Below are 20,172 nucleotides of genomic sequence, written 5' to 3' on the forward strand. Positions count from 1 at the left end.
AAAATTGTGTTACTTTTTGTTCCTTCTGTTGATTTTGTTATCGAATTTTATAAAATACGATGATTTTTCATTGTACAACGTGATGTATCTAAAGTAGAGACTGATAAATGACATTAATCTTAAAAGAAAATGATTGTTCGATCACTTGCAGTCTTTAGGTTCAACTTTCATACTTTTAATTATCTCTTAAAATTAATTAGAGTCTTTCAGTGTCTAGTAGCACAGACCACAATTATCTGAATCGATGCACAGATGTGTCCTCAGTTTGTTAATTAATATCGTCAGTTTCTTTCATCACTCTGCTGATCCAACGAACGTAATTCGACATTCTCGCGTATATTCCGAATTTTCCTCGTTTCCCACAACCCTCCCCGAAACTGGTGATCCCGAAAATGGTCCAAGGATGGTCGGGTCTCCTGGGATCGCGACAGAGAAGGGGACCACCGCTGTCTCCTGCACAAGAGTCCATTCTTCCTCGACGATATCCTGCACAGAACATGTTGTCGGTGATCCTGTAGTCTACGTAGACGTCGCGACATGCCTCTGTAGACACGATGGGTATCTGAAAAAATGACAAAATTGACAGACGATGTTCTTCAGGGTGCATTTATGGCTATTACATCAGTCGAAGATATGCCTGCGACGTACTCGGGCCTCGTGGAGAACATCGGTACCAAAGTCATCGGTGACTCGCGATTTTCCCCAGCCAATGATCGTACACAGTTGATTGGCGGGTAGAGGCTGGTTAGGCGCCGGAAGACAAGCGATCCCTCTCGATGGCGAGGCGGTCAGTGTGACTGGAAGACGTAGCATTGCCACGTCATTGTCCACTGTGTCCACGTCGTATTCGGGATGTACCGTTACTGAATCGACCTGGTGAAAAATTAATACTTAATTAACATTTTCAATTAACAATATCCGGATATTACGTACCCTTAGTTCTAACTCGGTGCCTTCTTTCACCGTCAAATCGTGTTCTCCGATTCGAACATAGAGACGCTTTCTAATACAATGCGCAGCAGTCAGCACCCATCTTGGAGAGACCAGGGTGCCTCCACAAAAGGCCTCCTATAAAAGCACAATTTCCTTTTAATAACAAAGTAAATAATTATGGTTTAATAAATATTTTTGAATATCGAATTACTTACTCTGAATCTGTTCAAGACTGCCACTTGCCATGGCCAGCTCCCAGGTATCGATGGACGTCCACCGATAATTCTTGTGAAATAAGACAACCTGGAAGTCCTTTGTGTGCTTGGTACCCCACACTTCCAGGTGTGAGGGTGCTTTTCGGGAATGGAACTGCTCACGTCGTTCGAACTGCTCAATTCCAATACGATGTCTAGAAATAATGCAAATAAATATGCTAGAAGATTAAGTAACATTTTTGGTGCGCGATTCGAGCTACAATTTACCGTCGTTATCTACTTCTTGACTTCTACGGATTTCTTGGTCAATCCATCTTTGGCAGTAGCTGCCTTCGACGTAGCAGTAGGCACTCTCCCTTATCACATCGCGAACGCAAATTCCAGGCTTCTTACACCACCTTCAGTTAATTAATTGAGATTAATGAGAACTGATTTCAGAGCTGATAAATGAATTGAGAGATCGTTAACGCAGTGCTACCTGTGACGTTGAGTGGTACACAGTCTTGTACAGGGTGACCACTTGCTCCACTTTCCATAATATCCTATGGACTGGTCCTTGATGTCCTTGCCCCTTCGTCTCCCTTGTCTGGGCTCGGCTTCCTTTTTAGGTAACTAGTAACGCATTCGCAATTAAATAACAATAAATTTTATCACGTACTTGCATGCATTAAGAACATTTTCATTTTTCAAATTACAGATAAAGTTTAATTAAAACACTTGTTCACCTGTACTACATGAAATTTATCCTTTCGTCGATGTCCTCGTCGCTGTCGTTGCTTGCATCTCCTCCACCTTCCCTTTCTGTTGTGCTGACAGGTACGTTCTTCCTATAAAACATTCCATCAAATCATAAATTACCACGCAGACTCGGAGGCTATAACGTTAAAGAACGGTGATATTTTTTTAACTCACTCTTAGTATAGTGCTTCCACATTTTTTCTTTAGTCGACACCTTCGAACGCGATTCTGCGTACAGTGTCGATCGCACACTGACCATTCGCTCCAATTTGTATAGTACGATAGTTTTGTGGATTCTGAAGTAATTAACAAATATAATTTTAATTATACAACTGGATACAATAGTGCATTATATTATATGAAACTCACTGTTCTTTGGCGATTGTCCCGCAAAAGAATCTTGATTGGTCGCGTGCAGCCGGCTCGAATTATTGCCCCCATGGAAAACGAGCGTCCTATTTCCACTCTGAAATTAGCCCAAAGCAAAGAGTAATTAATCATCGGCAGCTAACGACGAAACGACCGGAATGACTCGGTATAAACTACTTTTTTCACTGAGAAATTGTTATGTCAACGTAAAAGCAAACGGGTACACGCGTGTTTGCATTGCAAAATGCTTCTTTCTATTTCGCCCAAGTCATGGACAACGGTCGCGGATCACTGATGAAACGTAAAAATGATACGCACGAGGAAAAGCAATTTTATTGTGTTACGTGCATACGATACGTGGGCAGAGCGTCGTAAAAACGAACAGAGATTAATAGCAGCAAACTGAACTAATGAACGCACTGTTTCGTTACGTGAATTCCAATTAAAGCATTAATTCTTCAAACGATTTTCATCATTTACGCTATGACGTTTCCTATTATTACGCATACGTTTCCCAAGTTTTCTGTTTTATCTCGGTACTCGAAGATGGTAATCGACCTCTCCCAATCCTGGGTGCGCCAGAAATCGATCTAGCCTTAAAATAATCAAACAATGCAAACCTTTCCTCCTCTCATAACTCGTCGTACATCGATGAGGAACGGAAAGTTTCGCGAGGCATACAGACAAGAAAGCTTGTAAAACCGTAATCGGGTCTCCGTATGTGAGGATCGTTCGTCTCGAAGGCAGAAACGATCGCAAAAACGATCGAACAATTACTCGTTCTCAAGCAGAGAGTTAATAGACCAGTCCTTGCTGACGTTACTAGCAACCGGCTCGAATATCGTCCAGCATTCCCAAGGCTGTAACTAACTTTAAACTCAATTTGTCGGCTCGTAAACGTAACCACCGGCGTCGTTGCACAATGTCACCGTGTCCAGACGCGTAGGCATCGCGTAATCATGATTCTTCCTCCCTTTAAGCTTCGTCCAAGAATCATTGATCGATGAACGACCGGGCGGATTGATAAAGATGCAACTGGCACACGTGGATCACACCCTCTTTCGATGCACAACCCACGTGGCTCATTATCCTGAACAATAGAGCAGTGAAATTGTAAAGAACGTTACCTCATCCAGGTCGATCGTCTTAGGAGATCGAAGGGTCGATTGTGTGACGTAAGGGGTGGCTGCGAAATGTATAATTATCTTTCTTCAGATTGACGGTAGAGACAGTGCCAATTACTGAATAGTTACAGGCCAATGAAACGCAAGAATGCGATCCTTTTGTCGAGTTGTTCTTACGAAACTTTAATGTGGTGTACGATTTTTGTTTGTACGCAGCCAATTACTTGTATGTATCACATCTTTTTGCAATTGAAAATTTTTAGAATTTATATTTACAATTAGGTAATTTAAATTCTGCTATAATTGAGGAAACAAGGAGTGTAATGTTAAAGTAATATTTTATGAAAATACAGGTACACTCTGTTTTTACTATCATTGAGAAATGTATTTTGATCGCATTCTGTTATAGGCGAACTAGAAATTAATTAAAAATAAGTGAAAATAAAAATGATCGAACATGCAAATAAGATATAAATTCATTTTCGTAATGTATCTGTGTAAAATTTCAAACAAGTCTTGGCATTCTATCGTATAAATGGAACAAGTTTGTAATGTCGTACGTTTAATATCGTAGAAATATTCTTAAAACAGCGTGGATTGAAACACATAACGATTACCTCGAAAGGTAATCGCGTTTTACCTGTACTAAAAGGCAACAATCATGAACATCTGACCTCGAGTTAAATGAAATCAACCGGCTGGTACGATTTCAAGAGAATGCTGATTGGATTCTTGCGTTTCTATAAAAGAGTATCGCGATGCCGCGAACACGATACGAAACGATATGAAATCTCAGAATGCTTAAACGAGTTACAATAATTTCGTTGTTGCCTTTCGAGTTTATGATCCGGTTAAGCGAAAAGAATACGCGCCTTTTGAATGTACACAGGAGCACAGAGTTCAGGGTTAACGATATTCCCGTATTATACAATTAATTTCATCGTGCTCCGTGTAAAATGAAACAGGTTCTCTTTCATTTCCTTCTCTTGTATAAGCAACTCATGCTTCGAATTCTTGACCGTATTTAATACGTACGGTGTGCTCTGTATAACGCAATATCCTGAAATACGAAAAACGAATTGAAGTGACGTGCGTCGCCGACTCTCCGGAAAGCATAGCTCGAGGAGCAAGTTGACGAAGGGAAAAATTTCCAAGTCCCTATTTCGCCTGTTTCGTCATAACCACTTGGAAGTCTGCTACGTCGGTTGCTTTAGCACACAGAGAAGTTGAAGAGGAGAAAAACGGAGAGGCTTCTCTCAGCAGTGCAAGTAAAGGGCAAGAAGAATTTGTATGCGTGGCTGAGGACATGGCCAAACTAGGCTGAAGTCCGCGGTGCCTTGCATCTCCCCTGATGGAATCGCAAAAACCGCGTGCCGAGTAAAAGAGAAGCAATTTCAAGGGATGGACACGGAGGGAAGCTGTCGCCTCGTCGTCGAGCATCTCCAACAAGAAGAAGTTTAATTTGAGAAAATGTCGCTAAAGATCGTGCAAGGGTACCGTGACAAAGAGAAATTGTACTCTGATCGCAACATGGCAAGAATTCCTGGGAATCGTACCGCGAATGATTCACTGGCATCACGTATGCAGTTTTAATACCGTTTCGCATTCAAAGCGTTGCATCCCTGAAACGAGGCACCCTACCAAGCACATTCCAGCTGCAACACACACCGTCTCCCTTCACCTGCAGCAATTTCTCTGTACCTTATGCACGTGTAACTGTATCTACAACGGGCGTTTATTGCTCGGGAATTCATCTACCTACGATACCACGTTTCATGAAATCCATGACCATTTCGAAAAATTATTAATTTCCCAAATGCAATTGATGCACCGGAATTGTAAACCGAAGCATTCATCAGCGATTACCAAAAATAAAAATAATTCACGATAGAAATGAAATTCTGATCAAACTGCAAAGGACAATTTCCCAAATGCAATTGATGCACCGGAATTGCAAATCAAAGCAATCATCGACCCTTGCCAAAAATAAAAATAATTCACGATAGAAATGAAATTCTGATCAAATCGATATGGACAATTAACCAGTTTTACAGAACGAAAGAAATTGAAAAGGGAAGATTTTCGTCGCGACAATCTGGACAAAGCTGGTCGCGAAGAAGGTCCGGCAAAAAGGGGTAACGAGAGGGTAAAAAAGAAAGGGGGATTCTGAAAGAGCAAATGGAAAGGGCCGCGGCGAAGAAGATGGATAAGGTTCGGAAGCAATGACATTCGTTTCGCGTGCTGACGCCCCAACTATACCGTAGATGGTAGCGCAGCGGAGTGTTGAGCGTCCGAAAATGGCCGGTGATTCCTTCGACGTTGGACTACCGTGGATTTAATACCGGGACCGTGGTCGATGGAACGCTCGCTATGGCGAGATCGTGGCCTGATTTATGTCGTGGTGCAAGCGATCCGAAGGCCAAGGTTCTCGTCCACCTACTATGGTCAGGATGACATTTCGAGTCGCGACGCGGACGTACGCGTAAATCGTGCCGCAGTTTATTTGCTTTGGGAGAATTCCGCGAAGAAACGCCAGCCACCCTTGTCCGACTCGACTTGAAAAATTTTAAGTAGAAATTTTTAATTATTACTTCTGAAAACGATATAATAATAAACTGCTCTTTTGAAACTTTGGGTGTTGGGTTCGAACGCTAATAATGCGGTCACGGTACGTTTGCATTTTGCGCAAATGTCATTGAAGGCTTACCAAATGAACCGTAACAACATCGTGACTGCACCGTCGCTGTTCTACTGTGTTACACATTTGTTTAATGGTCGCAATTTCTACTCTTACTTGAACTCTTACTTGCTTTGAAAGCAAAGAAATTTAGTCCTCTCGCTGTTCTTGTTCGTAATTCAACGAAAGAAATTTTCATATGCAACTCTCGTCTCTTCTGCGAACAATTGGAACGATTTGTGAATAAACGTTCCTGGCCTGACCACCAATCGACAGTTCTACTTCGCCAGTAATGAGATCATCAGAAATTACGTGATTTTTAATCCTACAAGGATTTAAGTAGAACTTATCGTTAGATTATTACGAACTTTAGGAGAACTGAAGTGTTTTTTCAGGAAAGCTTGTTTCTGTCTACTGATTATAAATACCTACTTGAGTTTTGGATAGGTTTAAGTGGCAGCATTGAGTGAGTTAGGCTAACATGCTTCTTGTTTCTCACTGGGAATAGAAATTTCGTAACATTTCAAGCGTAAACTATTAATTGAAAATTATGATCAGTTTCGTCTGAAATTCGGTTGCAAATAATATCAAGGGAAAAATGCAGCTGTCGTAATAAAATTAGAAACACGGTTAGAAAGTTTCAAACGTTCGGCAATATTTTATAGCAATTCCCTGGTAAAATATTCTAATGTCGTAAAATTCTACGGTAAAAGGTTTTAAGGTACCGGCGTGGCAATGATAAATTCGACTTGTACCCATTGAAACAGGAGTTTCTCTATCCTTAAACGTAGCGCTGGTTAAATTTGCATCTCCTCAGTTTTAGCGAAACGCGTGTGTTTGACATGTGTGCGCGCGTTTGTCCAGAGTAAACTGTGAAAGAGAGAGTATAATTGATCCGCGTGTAGTTTGCGGCTCGTGTAAAAGGTTTTTCGAATTCTTGCACAATCGAACCTTTTTTTTTTTCATTCTTCGTTTCATCCAATTTTTACACATAACTCGAAGGATTTAATATATAAAAGTGACAGAGGACGCGTAAGAAGTAATTTACAGAATTTATCGCAGGAAAATTTAATTCATTCCCAGAAATAACTGGATTAACTCGAAATGCTGTAATGTCACGATGAAACGAACGGGGAAGATTGAAGGAAAAAAACCAACCGAGTTCCCCATCTTCTGAGTACCAATAAAAAAAGACACCACATTAATTTACACTTCTACTAAAAAAACAAAAAGAAACGAATCTTACTTTCCTTTTTCTCTCGTCCACGTTTCGAACATCATCTCCCCGAGTAATTTACTCCGTCCTGTTTAAAATGAATAAAAAAATAAAAGAAAAAAAGAAAACAGATCGTTCGTGGGAACCAGTCCCAGCGTTACAATCTCATTCACCGATTCACCGTGTAATAATTTCATTAGGCGTTCGAACGGCATGCTGCGAACCCGATCCAACGTTCTCGCAGACGATTTGCACCAGAAAACGATAACCTTAACCATTGACCGGTCGTTTCTTATTCCTTTCCATCCAGACGCGACGCGTCGTCAAACGTGTCCGCGAGTCGGAAGAAGGAGACATGGACGGAATTTATTGCTGACCAACGGTAGCTTGTTTATCGCGTCTCCCGTAATTTCCACATGTATCCATCTCTCTCTTTCGTTCGATGCGTGTCGTGCAATATCTTAATACCGTGATGAGATCATCGTGTGATTTATTATCCCCCTTGTGCAATGAAGAGCAACACGCGCTCGTCCGCCCACTTTGCCGGTTTCCAACGAAACGATTCCGCGACCCGTACCTTCCTGTCGCGCGGTTTTTGCGAAATCAAGCGGACCGAGGAAACGAAAAATCCCTGTTCTGCTCTCGTGGGTACATTCAGCATTATTGCACGCATTGTGTTCGAGCTCGTGGTGCAATGGTATGTGGGACGTTGAAATTGGGGAGAAACGTGGGCACGAGACAGGATTTCAAGATGCGAATCGTAGAAATATGGGCGAACGAGGGACTGACAATGAGACAAGTACTAAGGGTTGATTGTACCCACATGGGATGGGTCGTGAATCGTGGTAGAAAGGTTGATTTTTTAAAAAATATCAAGACGTAACACGATATTAATTGGTGTGGGGAGATTAATTAAAGAAGAATGAATAATATTGAGAAGTTCATTCGTGGTCTAGTTGGCTTTTTTTTACTATGGAGTTTCGTAATAGATTGGTTGATCTTGTCGACGGGAAACGGTATAAAAATAGAGATCTTCCGTCTCGTGCATTTATTTTCTCCTCGCTTGAAGCTATATTATCTCTGGTATGTAAGAGTTTCGAGAAATTCGAAGACGTTCCTAAGGAGAACTTGCTACACTCGATATAAGAAAACGAATTCTTAGAAAATAAAGTTCTTACATCTGATATCATTTCAGAGTACCCTTAGGAGATATCTAATTAAAGATGCATAAATTCAGTATCATGAATGATCATTAGAAAAAACGAGGAACAGTCGATAAACAAGTTAACAAGATCGACGTCTATCGATTACCATTCACTTTTAATCAAACGCTTGACGATGACTTTCAAACGAGATGTTGATTAATTCACGAAGCATACGATTCCTTTGGAAAACTCGCTGTTCCAGCTTCCTCGTTCGAGACTTCTTCTATTTAAAGCCGGGTATTAACGAGCCTTAATTCGCGGGATTAGTTCGGCCTGAAGCGTGAAACGATAAAGTTAACCATTACGAAGAGTCGAGGTCGAGGAACGAGTCACCTGGCGTGCTTTTTCAACGGCATCCGTTAAACGTCCCTCTTCTAGCTTCTTCTCGTCGTTATCCACACCGGGTTATTTCCATCCTCTTCCTCCCATCGCCGTTTCTTTACCGCGTCGCTCTTCATTAGACGGGAATCGCGAAAGACTAGCGAACATCCGAGCTACCGAAGGGTCCATTAAACCATTCGCCAGACACGGATCGCTGAAAGCGTTCGCTATATTTCTGTTGCCGCTTGATGGCCACTTCTGTCAGGTAATCTGTTACCGCGCCAGGGAATTCAGAATTATCCGCGGGATAATAAACCGAGATTAAGATTGCTACTACACGCGTATGCGTTAATGGAGACGGACATCGCGATGGATACCGACGTGGCGCAAGTTGAATGGAACGAAGATGCGAAGATGAAATAAAAGCGTCAGGAATACACCTTGACGTTTCATTGATACGAAGCGAATATGGATAGAGTTTCGCATTTCTGAAATTTTTGCAAGGTACAAGGTTAAAGATATTTGCTTGAAAAACAAACGAGATAGCAGTGTCAAAAATTTTCCTGAGAAACAAACACGGTTATACGTTGATCACGCGGTAGCCTCTTTTGATAAATTCGTAAATATACTCTGGCCTCTCTTCGAAAAGACAGTATTATATCATTCTTGGATTCCGTAAGTCGTGCGACGATTCATTTGATTTCAAACTTTTATAAATAACCTTTTATCCGCGGGCTAGTGATTAATCTGAAACCTTGACCCTTGACTCCGGACTCTGATTAGAATCTGATTGTACCTATATTGTCGCGTGAATATCATCTGACGACTGAATTTATCTCCGTCGTTTAATCCCACGTAGGAAAAATAAGGAAAATTCAAGTAAAACGATTCGTTCTTCTAGTTTAGAGTCGTCGGCTGTTTCATAAAACAACCGGCTCCCGTGGAACGTTTATGTCCAGCAGGGTATTCGAGATCCATTACTCGAGTACTCCTAGACGCGTTGCCGGAACCACGCGTTCGTTCGCCAGCTGTCCGTCGCGTCGGTTGTTCGTTCATAAATTTCACTCGTATCTCACGAGACACAAGATCCCACTTGGTACTCTTCATGGTCCCGTGTCCGTCGCTTGAATTTACACTGCATCGTGCGAAACGACTGACCGTATTCCAAGCGTGCAATTCGAGCTACGCTTCTATGCAAAGAGATTTATCGTGTGACCGCTGTGACTCGATTAGCGATTGTAGGAGAAAGTTTCCGAATTCAAAGTGTCACATTTCATTATTTAATCGTGACCTTTTAGCGTATGACAAAAATTGCGAGGACCCGAAGGGATGATCGTACCCTCTTTACGAGGTTACGCATAAGTAGAAACGTTAATTGGCAAGCAGAGCACGTGACATTGTATCTTTACTCGTGGTTTAGCAATCGTTCAACCAGGAGTGGGAACCTATCGTGGAACAAGTTATTCCGGTATAACTTGCCCTCGTACAAAGAACTGCCCTCATTAATATTGTGTATTAAATACAACTCGTTTTCTGCACGACCGATTTAACGATTCCCGCGAAACGCGCACGGCCGTGTTTACCAAACCGAGTAACTTAGCCATGCTCGATAGGAGCCCAGACTCCTTCGAATCTCTAGCCATCGATGACTTATCGATCTCATTAGTCGCTAATGTTGTTCCTCTTTATCGAATCCTGATATCGCTTGTTTTACGGCTTTCGATTAGAAGTTTCAGGGAACCTGGTTTGGCGCCATTGTTAACTTTACAATGTAGGTTTAAAAAATGTGGTTGTTGATTGTAACTTTCGCTAAAATGATTAGAAGATTAATTAGTTGATACTCCCCCTGTTCCATAATAATAGTAGCAAATGAATATTTAAACGGGAATTATTGGCGAATGCAGCTGTTATGTTGTAGCGCAAAATTGCGAAACCTTCGATCAAAATCAGTGTTTCATGACATCTGTCATTGGTTTTGACACATCTTTCAGTTTTCAGGTTAACCTAATTATTACAAATTATAACTATTTTTCTAATCTCATCCGCTAATCGAAATCAATTGTTTTATTTCAGTCGAATAACAACCCATTGTAAAAGTGAAATGAAAAAAAGAGAGTTTTCAAGCAAAGATCGAGTTGCGATTGTCCAGCTCTACAAGTTTAAAATGCAGTAACGAAATTATTGAAAAATCCAGAAACTATCTGAATACTCAAAATAAAAATTAGGAGTAGTATTTTTAATTTATTGTTTAATTTAATCTAGTTTTTTGATAATAAATGTTGCGTTCTATATTTATTTTCTTTTGCTACTATTATTATGAGACAGAGAGAGTATAATAGATTCAAGCGGAAAGGGTTGATGTTTCACAAAATTCTCTTCCAAAGACAGGATCGTCTGTAATTACAGAAATTTCACTTGCACAACTTTCAAATATCCACCCACGAGGCAATAAATCAACCTTTCCTCGCTACGTTCGAGGAGAACAGTTGGAATCGTTAACCGACTAACAGCTACGTCGAGGAATCCGTTTCTCCCGGAATCCTAATCGATCGGATCGTTCGTTCGATCTTCACCGCGTTCGAGACAATGGAACGAGGTGCGCGCGGAATACGAAGAAGAAAGGAGCAGGAAAAGCGTCGCGTCGAGCAGAGGGGGTGAGAGCGAAGCGTTTCGTCGATTCACGGCCTCGAAGCGAGAAACGGGATCGTCGTGGTCGCAAGATGCACTCGCGAACAGGCCACTTCGCTCGTCCTCCTCGTCCTTGTCGTCCTCGATCGTACCCTCTTTCTTTCTTTCCTCCCCGTAGCGACGACAACTTTTTATCCACCGCGAGGTTAACATACTTCCTGCCCCGCGACGGGCTGAAATTCCTCGCGATAGTCGTCACGATACGCAGTAAGAAGCTAATCGAGCTGCCTCCGGCTCGATCCTCCGCGGGGTGTCGAGCGAACGCTCTTGCTTTCCAGTTTCCTCTCGAAGACGATGAAAATTCTACGGCCCGTTAACACGACGACGGCTTAACGAACCGATAACGATGATGAGAACTGGCTTACGAGATTATACTGAAGAGAGATTTAAAAAACTAGAATTTTTCGATTATATCAGTAGACCATGAAACGAAACCTTTTAGGATTTTTCTATCAATTTTTGTTGAAATTATTTTCGGATTTTGAAAGTGAATATTTTATTAATTACTGAAATACTGATGATGCAGTATCTTACATTTAGTTCAAAGCAACGTTTCCTCTAAGGATAAGAAATCGATTCGCTCAGCTTTCGTATTATCAACTTCCTCGACAGGAACGATGATAATTCCCAATCAGGCAACTCTTCAGTTACAAGGATTCATTAGTATCCGGTCGCGTCAATCGTCAACCATCAAGATCGACTACAACAACTCTGTCGACGATCTTGTAAGACTCGATCTACAAAGGAAAGACTGCCGATCCTTAACAATACCCTTCGATCTCGAGGCAAAGTGAGGATATCTTCGATTATTAATCTTCGATCACAAGGAGGATCCTCGAAGAAGCTTACCATCCAACTTGCACGGCTACATTGTTCCAACTTGACCCCGTGTGTTCTTCGGTGAATAGCGGTAAATTATTCCAGAGATCTCGACAGGCTAATAGAATAGCGTAAAGAGAAAGAGAACCGAAGAACACGTTGGATCCAGCGACAGGAAGTTTCTCCGCGGGGTGTCCGCCATCGGGTCATCCGCCATTTTATACACGACGCGAGAGCCTAGAATGATTGACACCATCGTCCTCCTTCGTGTTCGTGCTTGGCTAGAAGCAACCGTTAATTAGAGAATGCCTGTCATTTGTAAAGAGAGAGAGAGGGAACATTGTTTCCCTGACTGTTTAAAATATTAGTGAAAGGAAGGACGGGATTGATGAGCTTCTTCTGTCACCCCTGTCGATCCTGCTTTGTCGTCAGGTACCGTTACAGCAAGGTGCATAATGGAATGCATAAATCTCTATTGTTTTCTTTTGTTCGAATAGTTTCCTCAATAACAGTTGCATTTGAGTTATGCGAAAAGTGCAATTGTATCAAAAGTCAATCTCATAAAAATTTGGAGAAAGCATACTTCTTATTAGCCAATCTGTAACTACCCAAGTGTTTCACAAAGTTAGTTACTACTTACATTGAGAAGTATGACAAACTTACACATACAACTCGCAATCTAGAGATCCACGGTTCAAATCCTTGGTTCCCAACATTTTTTTTTTTTTAAATGATAATTTGTCTCTTTTTGAATAACTATTACATAAAAATTATCATAAAAAAAAAATTTTTAAAAATGGGAACCAAGAATTTGAACCGAGGACCTTTAGATTGCCAGTCATGTGTTTAACTACGGAGCGGATCCATGACTCGCAACCTGAAGGTTCTCGGTTCAAATCCTTGGTTCCCAACAATTTTTTTTTTGGTGATAATTTTTATGTAATAGTTATTCAAAAAGAAACAAATTATCATTAAAAAAAAAAATGTTGGGAACCAAGGATTTGAACCGGGGATCTCTAGATTGCGAGTTGTATGTGTGAGTTTGTCATACTTCTCAATGTAAGTAGTAACTAACTTTAATTATTAATATCTTTTAAACAATTAGCCGTCTATTCACAAAACGGGGTATAGGCGTGTTCAGCTCGACGAGCTCTACAAGCTGGCAAAGTTTCATTAATAAGTGAGTGTAACACTTGGGTAGTTCCCCTTGTAAGATTGAAAATTTCCTAACAAGGGGGCTATTTAGACTTTCTGTCACTTTTGTACAGGCCAAACGGTGAGAGTTATTGAAATAATTCTTGCGCCATTGTCAAAATCTCAACAACTGGCCGAAAAAAACTTCTCTTCTTCGGTCTGACCGGAAATGGCCAAAAAAGGGTTGTCTCTGGAGCGACTCTCGCTTTAGTTCACTGTAGCTTGTTCTTGAAACATTTCAAAAGAACGATAATCACCGTTCGATCGGCTGTCACGAAGCAATCTTTACGAGAACGAACGTAACAGGAGGAGAGAAAGGAAGAGGCGGTCAAGAAGAGTCCAACATCTGTTCGCTATCTCGGCACTGTCCGAGGATCGAACCATAAATTGGCCCGTTAGGCCAGATAAGGACCCGAGCAGAAACTCAAACAAATGCTTATCCTTTATCTGATACCAGAGTCCCTCCTACCTCATCCATCGCCCAGCGTTGTTCCTACAGGATTTCTGACGACCGAGCACCGCTATCGACCACGCGTTACCACCGCCTCGAGAAGCGAATCGCAGACAGTTTGACACGGGAGAAACGCAATTCCATGGATTTACAGCTCGAGAGGAGGTTGGGCGAGGGAAAACATCAGGATTGAGACAGAAGGGACGTGTACTAAATATAAACTCGAAGCTGTGTTGTTCACGGCGAGACATTATCAGGATTCATCGGTGGCAAACGAAGAAAAAGTTCGACTCTAAGTGTCTTTCGTGTCCCGACTGGTCCCCTTTGATGTTCCTGTGGGTGGTAACACGAGATCCGCAGCTGCAAAGTCTGATCTAAATTACATTTTAATACCCTTCGGAGGGGACTGACTGGGGAATAAATTTCACCACGTAATTGATTCGAATTTTGAAGATTTTTTCGATCCCCTGTACCCTGCTCAAAACTCGCCAGCTTCCTTGGATACATCTAGGCATTAATTTTACTCCGCGTCATTATGATGCCGCAGGACCCGTTATTTACCTGCTTCGAAGTGATTTCACTCGTGTTAGAAACGACGCGACGAGCCTTGAAACGCGCGATCAACGGAATTCGACGATAGCCACCGATTGAAATTATAGTAATCAGTAGGGTATCTTAACCGAAGGTAGACGATTGCATTCGTGCTGACACAATGCTTGGATCGACCACCCCGAGGCTTTCCGTCAGCCTCTAACTATCCGCTAAACACCGTTCGAACAACTTCCATTCGATGAGTAGGCAGAAAGTCCGACAGTCGTGGAAGAACGTCGGATCTGACTAACCGATTGTTTGCTTCCATGAAACAACCCGCTTCTAAACGCGTCCCCGCTCCGGGAATTCTATTTGCAGTTCATAAACGTTATGCGTTCGAGGTGAAACGTTCCTCGGCCGATTGGGGCGGAGTCGATCGAATCAATTGGATCGATTCGATCGAAGACACGACTGGAATTGAAATGTAACGGTTAATCGTGGGTTCGATTTTGTTTATTTAATTTCTTCGCTCTTTGTACTGTGTAAAGTGATTCAGTTCGTAGATGCAATCTGTAATGATTCATTTGTATTCTCATATCCACTGTGCATTTTTTTTCTTCTTCTTGTAGAATTTTCTGCACCCATTGCAAGTGTTTCAGATTGTTAGAATATCAAAGTGTGCGACGTCGCGAATTGAATTACACGGCGCGCGCGTAAAAAGAGCGTCGAGGAGGAACGCGCGTCGCTCGAACGCACGTTTTTAGTTTTCCATTAGCTCGGCCGTCTCGCGTGTCGGTTCGTTGAATTCGAGCAAGCGAGTCGCGTTTTAAAATCTCCGGCAAGCATCGATAAAGATCGAGATTACGGCACATTTGCCTCCACGTAATATCCCGTGCTGGCCTACTAAACGATTTCACGATCGTCCTGATCGATCGATCGATCGCGATGTTCGGGCTCGGTAACGCGATCCTTGGTCAATAATATCGCTGCTGCGAACAGGAATCGGGTTTAAAGGATGAAAAGAATTGTCGATTTTTTGATGGGCTCCGAGTGAATCCCTTTCGATTAACGACCGGCTTGGATCGCTCTTAATCTTGTCGGAAAATACGGTCTGCCTCGTTACGCGGCTATCTCGTCTTTAATTAAGCAAATTAATATTCGTCCGCTCGGGTATCTCGTTCCAGAGATTTGCGAGACGTTTCTCAGTTTTTTCATCCTTCTGCTCGCGTTTTTCCTTCCGTTCGCTCGATCGAGCGTGCACCGCACGGGAACGATCTTTTGGATCGGATTTCCACGCTGAAAGTGAAACTAACGAAACGGGGCCGGTGCAAACGCGCTACTAATCGGAAGCTCTGCTCGCTCGCCGCTACGGTTTTTCTTTTTCCAACGACGCTGGTATCGTGTTCACGAGCGCGTACAACGTCTCGAAAAACGTGCAAGCATTTTAGAAAGTACCTTTGCCCTAAATACTATGGATAAGTATCATTTTTTCTTGTCGAATCGGTACTTCTCCAGTTTCTGTTTAAATGAAAAGTAACGTTTCTTGTAATTAACACTTTGATAGTCGCGTATTTCATGGAATCGATTTTTAATATCAATATTATAATTCACGCAATTCTAATTAGCATTTAAACTTCTTTCGACTTACTCTATTGATTATCTTGCTGTGAATATATTAAGTTCTTACATATTAATTAGCGAATTTCGAAACGTATAGAAAGTCTGACACGATTTGATAGCATAAAAGTATCACTAAATTACATTTATCGCGTATCAATTTAGCGTTTGATGAAATTTATAGGATTTCGATAAAAGTAATAGCGCGATCGATGAATAAATTACTTACCGAGCGATCGTCGTGGCTGAGAGCGGTGCCGAGGGTCAGAAGGAAAACGATGATCCATAGGGCCGCGTTTGCCCCCGTCATTCGAGCGATCATAGCCGGTGGATGGTCGCCTGCCAGTGGGGGCAGCCAGCGCAGACAGTTCGACGACGTCGAGGACGTGCTCGACGACGAAGCGGGCCGGTGCTCCTGTCGCGGATGCATCGCTTCATGATCGCGACGTGCCGCCTCCTCTGTCCCTCTGTCGATGCAACGCGTTCTATTCTCTCCTTTCCTCTTTTCACCCTTAGCACACCCACCTTCCCCTCTCTTTCCCTCTAGTTAACCGCTTCCTCCGATCTCCTCCGCAGAAGGCGTGCGTGTGATTCTACGTGCGTGAACTCGCGAGCCCGCGCGGGTCTATAAATACGAGCGCGACTCCGCCAGAAGAATTTCAAACAACCGCGCCGTAAAACACCATGAGTGGAAGAAGTCGGCCTCGAGTAGGGGCTAAAGACTCTTCCCCTGACGAGGAGGGCCCCGTCGTGGAAAGAAGGAACGACGCTTCAAAACCGCTCGAGTCCTCGCGAAGCTTTCCTGATTTCGTCCGTGCGTCTCTGAAAGCATCGATCGGGAACGAGGGTGTTATTATGCTTTTCCTCGATGCCCGCGGTTCGGCTTATTAACTCTAGCTGCCTACTTTCATGGTGCTCGTTGCACCGCTCGTTAGAAGCTTGTCGAGATGCTGCTCGCAGCTAGTGATGGGTTATGAAACGCTTCGAGATGTAAATGTGCGGAGTAGGTAGACTTGAATTGCTCGAAAAATTGCAAGAGAGAGTTTCATACGTCCATCGATAGCTGCGGCCACGGGCTTCTAGATCGAGCTCGATCGAATGAATTTTAGCGAGGATCGGAATAAATTGTAGGGATCGCGGAATTGCTGCCGGGTTCGATGGTCATGGGTGATTAAAAACGAAGGAAGTAGCTTCTCGTCTTGCTTCTTCGGTAATTGCTGATGTTATATCACGAGCAATCAGATACCAGTCGGCTAATTGTGCCAATGAATTGTTAGCTCGTTAATTACTGAGGATCGTTAACGATCTAGGTATAAATACTTGACAGACAAAATATTTTTCTCAATAGATCATGTTACTATACTTTTTTTTTTAATTCATCACTCGATAATATTAATCATATCAGAAGCTACGTGTACAAATGTGATAGCAATTATCAAGTGCAGCTCTTCAGTTTCATTTATCAATGGCCTGTCGACTTAGATACACAATCGAGCGCAGGCGAGTTCATTGGCGAACTTTAACGGATAGAAACAATCGACGAGTCATTGAATTGATGGATGGAGCGGAAGTAGACGGGTGTGTAGGATTACAGTAGGAGGATCTCGCGGGAAGGATCGTACGTGTGGGATACAGGTGGCGAGTCACGTTCTCTGGCAAAAAGATACCAGGATATTACGAGCCACCACGCAAAAGTAACCAGCGGTGTACGCGTTACGATTCTTTACATAACGCCGCGAAAGTGGATACGATTCAGGGATTAGCGTGTCTCTCTTGTTTCATCGAGAATCGGAGAATCGATGCGCTCCGTTAACGGGAACGTTAAAGTTGAACCAGATTTTCAGAGACCTTAGGTTTCATTTTAAAATCTGAAGCGGAAACTTACCCCACGCATCTTGCTCGCCCTCCAACGTTCCAGAAGAGTAAACAATTTACAAAGATTTCGTTAACACAACTTCACAAATTAGTCCTTTACAAAACGTTCACTGTCCTCTCGTGCTATGGATAGTCTAGAAAAAAAGTACCCCCGAGTGGTTCTTCTCGAAAAGAAACGAAGACGTGGACTGTCCCTTCGAGTGGGAGCTCTCTACCGGATTAGAGGCGTCGCTCGGCCATGGAACTCTCCGTTCTCCAGGCCGGTAAAATTGTTCAAGTTGAAGTACAGCTAGCTAGCAACGTGCCAGGGACCGATATTTTTAGTCCTCCCTGCTCCTGCCCATCTGTCTTCGAGTTTCGGTTCCCTGGTCGTTTTAGATACGAGACTTACCGTCGAGACGGCGCGGTTCGTTCTCTGATTGCCAGCCAACACCGTCTACGAATCGGTGCATATTGCCATGGACACTTTACGCTTTCCAGTCACGTTTCGTCGCGGAAAGTTCACTTTAAAGACGCTGCCTTGAATTACATGCAAATTTGCTGCTCTAAAATATTCCTCTCTCGACTCTATCACAGACACTAAAGCTTCCTCCAGTTGAATTTCTCCGTCTCGATTTCTTCGTATTCGTTAATAATTAAAGACGATCGATCAGTTCGATGGGAAGAGGGCACTCGTGCTGGAGCTTCTCGAGCACACGCACGTGGCTCCAGGCCGACTGACGAGATACACGCGCGAGGAAGTATCAACAGAGGCTGAGAGGAGTGGCTAGCAAGCGAAGCGGAAGTGGAGGGTGATTCTGCGGCAGTCGCTGTGGTGGGGTGCACTCTGATACGAGGGTACTCGGCACGGATCCTCCGGTGGACGAAGGAGGACCCGGTTGGATGCGACTCTCGTCCGAAAATGGACATTCGTCAGGGTGGACGTTTATCTCTAATAAGGACAACGCGTGCCCGTCTGTTTACTTTGAACGCCGGACGATGATGAAAACGCCACGGAGGATCGACTTTTTTTTCCCTTGTCGCTGAACAATCGTCGTAGATCTCGCCAACGTTTTAGGAGTGTCCACGACGAGAGAGCGATCTCCTCGAGAAAGGCCACGTCGTTACGGAACGCCGTGTTACGGCGTTGGTTCTAGGATATGGGTCACTCGCGACGCACCTCTTATGAAATGGTAATAAGAGGTACGAGACAAATGTGGAAGTAACGTGACGTTGTGCCTAGAAATAACCGAGATGATTCAGTGACGAGACGATCGTAACGTTGGACAATCTCTCTTTAATTGAAACACGCTATTTGTTCGATAGAATGTATCCAAGCAAATTAGCCGAATATTTGGAATACTGTAGAAAAGAATTTCACGGAGATTCTGGAACAACGCGCGTCAGTTCGATACGTCAATTTTACGCAACAAGCTGCCTCTTAATGGGACCTTTCTTCCGGCAACGGGACGGTAGAAGAGAAGATAGAACAGGGTCATTTGGAAGATTCGAATAATGACACACACGCTATTCCCTGCCGAGGTATCTCTGCGGTCCGGCCACGCCCAAACCTCAGCGTAGATTACACGAAATTACCCGATTTTGGGGAAGATAACCGTCCATGGATTGCGGCACTTAAGGCCACTGATTTTATAGCAGAAACGGGGACCGTGTTCCCTTCTCGTGGAGACGGCCTTGATACAGAACACGATCCGTGAACATTCTTCAGCGATCCCCGAACTTTCGTTTCCAGGAACATCAAATACTCGTAATGAAACATTAATACGCGAATACCGACGTGCTCGAAATGATCCTATGTTGCTGATCTTATTGTTAGTTCTTATCGTTCCTGTTCAAACACTACCATTCATGGGGCAGAGAGTCTCATCGTTTCGGAATTAATTCCCACGCGAGCAACCGCGAGACGAGACGGACTCGCGTCTCGGGATCGTAGTCCTGTGTCCTTTTAAGTTAAAGGGACGGTGAATGCGGTTGGAAGCTAAGGGACGTCGATATAAATCAACGTCCGCACTGGTAAGAGAGACGGAGAAGAGAGTACGTGTAGACGGTAAAGAGACGCGAGCCGCAGACGGGTTTACTCGAGCCTTCGCCGGCTACTTATGCTAATGCCGGCAAATCAATTTATTTATATTTATTTATAGCATTCAAATGTTTCCTCGGGACCAGACCGAGCTTCGTTCCGACCGAGGACCACCCGCA

General features: G+C 43.1%; 1 protein-coding gene across 4 annotated transcripts; it reads right to left on the reverse strand.

Moving 5' to 3' along the window:
- Positions 1 to 153: 153 nt before the first annotated feature.
- Positions 154 to 18,731, reverse strand: LOC114874945 (chymotrypsinogen B). Of its 4 annotated transcripts, XM_029184726.2 has the most exons (12): positions 17,984 to 18,731; positions 16,624 to 16,920; positions 16,328 to 16,565; positions 2,256 to 2,352; positions 2,061 to 2,182; positions 1,874 to 1,975; positions 1,627 to 1,760; positions 1,416 to 1,546; positions 1,149 to 1,342; positions 934 to 1,068; positions 649 to 873; positions 154 to 562 (listed from the first exon to the last, which is right to left on the reverse strand). In XM_029184726.2, the coding sequence occupies exons 3-12, from the start codon at positions 16,526 to 16,528 to the stop codon at positions 269 to 271; spliced, it is 1,635 nt and encodes a 544-aa protein (XP_029040559.1). In that variant the 5' UTR covers positions 16,529 to 16,565; positions 16,624 to 16,920; positions 17,984 to 18,731; the 3' UTR covers positions 154 to 268. The 4 variants fall into 4 exon arrangements, with proteins under 4 accessions (XP_029040559.1, XP_029040558.1, XP_029040563.1 ...); XM_029184725.2 differs by having other exon boundaries at positions 16,328 to 16,920; XM_029184730.2 differs by lacking the exons at positions 16,624 to 16,920; positions 17,984 to 18,731 and adding an exon at positions 12,336 to 12,586 and having other exon boundaries at positions 16,328 to 16,396.
- Between the last annotated feature and the right edge of the window lie 1,441 nt (positions 18,732 to 20,172).

The sequence above is a fragment of the Osmia bicornis genome, chromosome 6, assembly GCF_907164935.1.
Source record: "Osmia bicornis bicornis chromosome 6, iOsmBic2.1, whole genome shotgun sequence".
Classification (NCBI taxonomy): domain Eukaryota; kingdom Metazoa; phylum Arthropoda; class Insecta; order Hymenoptera; family Megachilidae; genus Osmia; species Osmia bicornis.

What these genes read in the sequence shown, in the direction of transcription:
- LOC114874945 (XM_029184726.2), bottom strand. Translation starts at nt 16,528, where the DNA reads ATGCATCCGCGACAGGAGCACCGGCCCGCTTCGTCGTCGAGCACGTCC. An exon ending in TGTACCACTCAACGTCACAG is followed by an intron (nt 1,547 to 1,626) that starts GTAGCACTGCGT and finishes AATTAACTGAAG; the next exon opens with GTGGTGTAAGAAGCCTGGAA. An exon ending in CAGTCTTGAACAGATTCAGA is followed by an intron (nt 1,069 to 1,148) that starts GTAAGTAATTCG and finishes GTGCTTTTATAG; the next exon opens with GAGGCCTTTTGTGGAGGCAC.